This window comes from Crocuta crocuta, unplaced genomic scaffold (assembly GCF_008692635.1).
Source record: "Crocuta crocuta isolate KB4526 unplaced genomic scaffold, BGI_CrCroc_1.0 scaffold193, whole genome shotgun sequence".
Lineage (NCBI taxonomy): Eukaryota > Metazoa > Chordata > Mammalia > Carnivora > Hyaenidae > Crocuta > Crocuta crocuta.
The window spans coordinates 7,099,379-7,101,356 of record NW_027529624.1 but is presented as its reverse complement, the minus strand read 5'-3'; the positions used below and the strand labels follow the sequence as shown (position 1 = coordinate 7,101,356).

The following is a 1,978-nucleotide window of genomic DNA, read 5'->3' as shown; positions in this document are numbered from 1 at the left end:
CCAAAATAATTTATTTACCAGCCTTACAAAATATATGTTGGCAAGAGAAAAATAAAAGTTCTGTCGGAGCAGGCAGACCCCTCCTTGCTCCCGGCGGCTCCCCTGGGACCCTGCCAGAGGGCTGGGAGTCGGGTGAGGGGCCCCCAAGCCCAGTGTGGATTCGGGAGGAAAAGGTCTGGACGTGGAGGACTATCCGGAATCCTCCTTGCCATGGGGGCCGACCCAGCGGGCACCGAGGCACTTGTAGGCAGAGGCTGGAGGTCCCCTCCCCCCTCCCGGGAAGGGCAAGGGCGAGGGCTGCGTCCCGGGCGGACAGGTGGGAGGGAGGAGCCGCCCAGCTCAGTCGGTCTCGGAGGCAAGGCTCCGGGGCCGGGGTTGAGGGGGGATGGCCGGGGGAGTGGAGGCCCCGCCCACAACCTCAGGGGCCCCGCCCTCCTCTGTGGCCCCGCCCAGGTCCACCTGCACAGGTGCGCTCAGAGAGACAGCGCTGGGGGAGGCCGGTCCCGGGGAGGCTGGGGAACGCCGGCTCTGGCGTCGGGCGGGCTGAGGGNGCAGAGCCTGGGGGGCCACAGGGCTGCCAGAGCCAGGGGGCGGGGCTGGGGCTGGAGGGGAGGAGCGCGTGCTGGAGACCTGGGGGGGCGGCATGGTGGGCCGGGCTGGCGCTGGACGCTTCGCTGTGGAGGAAGGACAGGGGCAGTTAGGCATCCACACTGCCTGCGGCACATCCCCCAGGCTCTATGCCACCTCAGGACCTTTGTATCTGCCATTCCTTCTGCGGGGAGCGCGGTTTCCACAGCCCGCTACTCATCACCTAGGGCTCTCTCTGTGTCCCTTCACCCCCTGGGCTAGAACCCCGTCCTCTGCCCTGTTCCAGTTACTGTTATATTTTCCTGCTGTATTTTCTTAGCGGGACCTGCTGCCCTCTGTCCGAAATGACCATGTCCGTTTTTATTTTGCTCGACTCCCTGGCTGGAACGTAAAAGGGAGGCCATCCCGAGCGGGGTTGGCTCACCCAGTGCTGGGCAGAGATTAGGGTCTCTCTCACCTCTCAGGAGCCACCAGAGCCGCCCACCTGGGTTTTCAGAGGTCCTGCTGCCCCGTTCTGATCGCATGAGGCGGTTGACGCTGATTGTAGCCCTGCCTCCACCCACTGTGGGCTTTGGGCAAATCACCTGCCCCCTTGCGGCCTCAGTTTCCTCACTGTTAAGATGGGATGAAAGCCTGGACCTCCCAGGGCTGACACAAAGACCTCCAGGGACTGGAGGTGCTGTGCTCTGGCGAACACACATCCCAGTTGTCCCCATCCAGGAAGGGTGGCTGGACACCTCTTCCAGGAAGGTCCCTGTGTGACCTGTCCACCCATGCTGGTCCAGAGGGTCCTGGAGCTGCTCCCGCTACTACGGGCTCTACCCTGTACCCCCGGGGAGGAAACTCCAGGGCCTCCTTGGCTGGCGGGGCCCCTCCCAAGTGTCCTGACCACTGGCAGTGACTCCTCCTCTGAACCTGTGCCTTCTCACCTGCTGGGCTTTAGGCCAAGTCAACAGGTGAGTGCACCAAAGGGACTCAGAGGAGCCGGGAGTTTGTCTCCACCACCAGCCCACCAGCCCTTTGAAGCCTCCTTTCCATCTCTTCCCTCTGATCTCTGGACTTCTTGAGGGGCTAGACTCCACAGCCTCCTGATGCTAACCTTTATCAAGCGTTTACGGGGTGCCGGCTACCTGCCAGGCAGCACCATTTAATTTGCCCAGCAGCCCTGCAAGGTAGGTGTGCTTATTGTTTCATTACTCAGAGGAGGACGCTGAGGGGGCAGACAGGTGAGGTCACCTGCCCAAGGTCATAGCACTGGAATCTGAACCCAGAGCGTCAGGCAGCAAACCTAGGCTCCTAGCCACTTGGGAGTCCTGGCCTCCCCCGCTGTCTGAAAACAGGACAAGGTCTGATTGCCCAGCCCCCCTCTCCTTGCCCACCCTCCTCCCCC

The 1,978-nt window shown here is 62.7% G+C and overlaps 1 protein-coding gene across 1 annotated transcript in view; it reads right to left on the bottom strand.

Moving 5' to 3' along the window:
* Positions 1-207: 207 nt before the first annotated feature.
* The window catches only part of SH3BP1 (SH3 domain binding protein 1), a 12,783-nt gene continuing 11,012 nt past the window's right edge, over positions 208-1,978 (bottom strand). Inside the window, exons 19-20 of the mRNA XM_077761970.1 lie at positions 1,491-1,503; positions 208-674 (exon numbers count right to left, since the gene is read on the bottom strand). Coding sequence (XP_077618096.1) covers positions 340-674; positions 1,491-1,503 — 348 coding nt within the window. The 3' untranslated portion in view covers positions 208-339. The remainder of the gene's footprint in view (positions 675-1,490; positions 1,504-1,978) is intronic.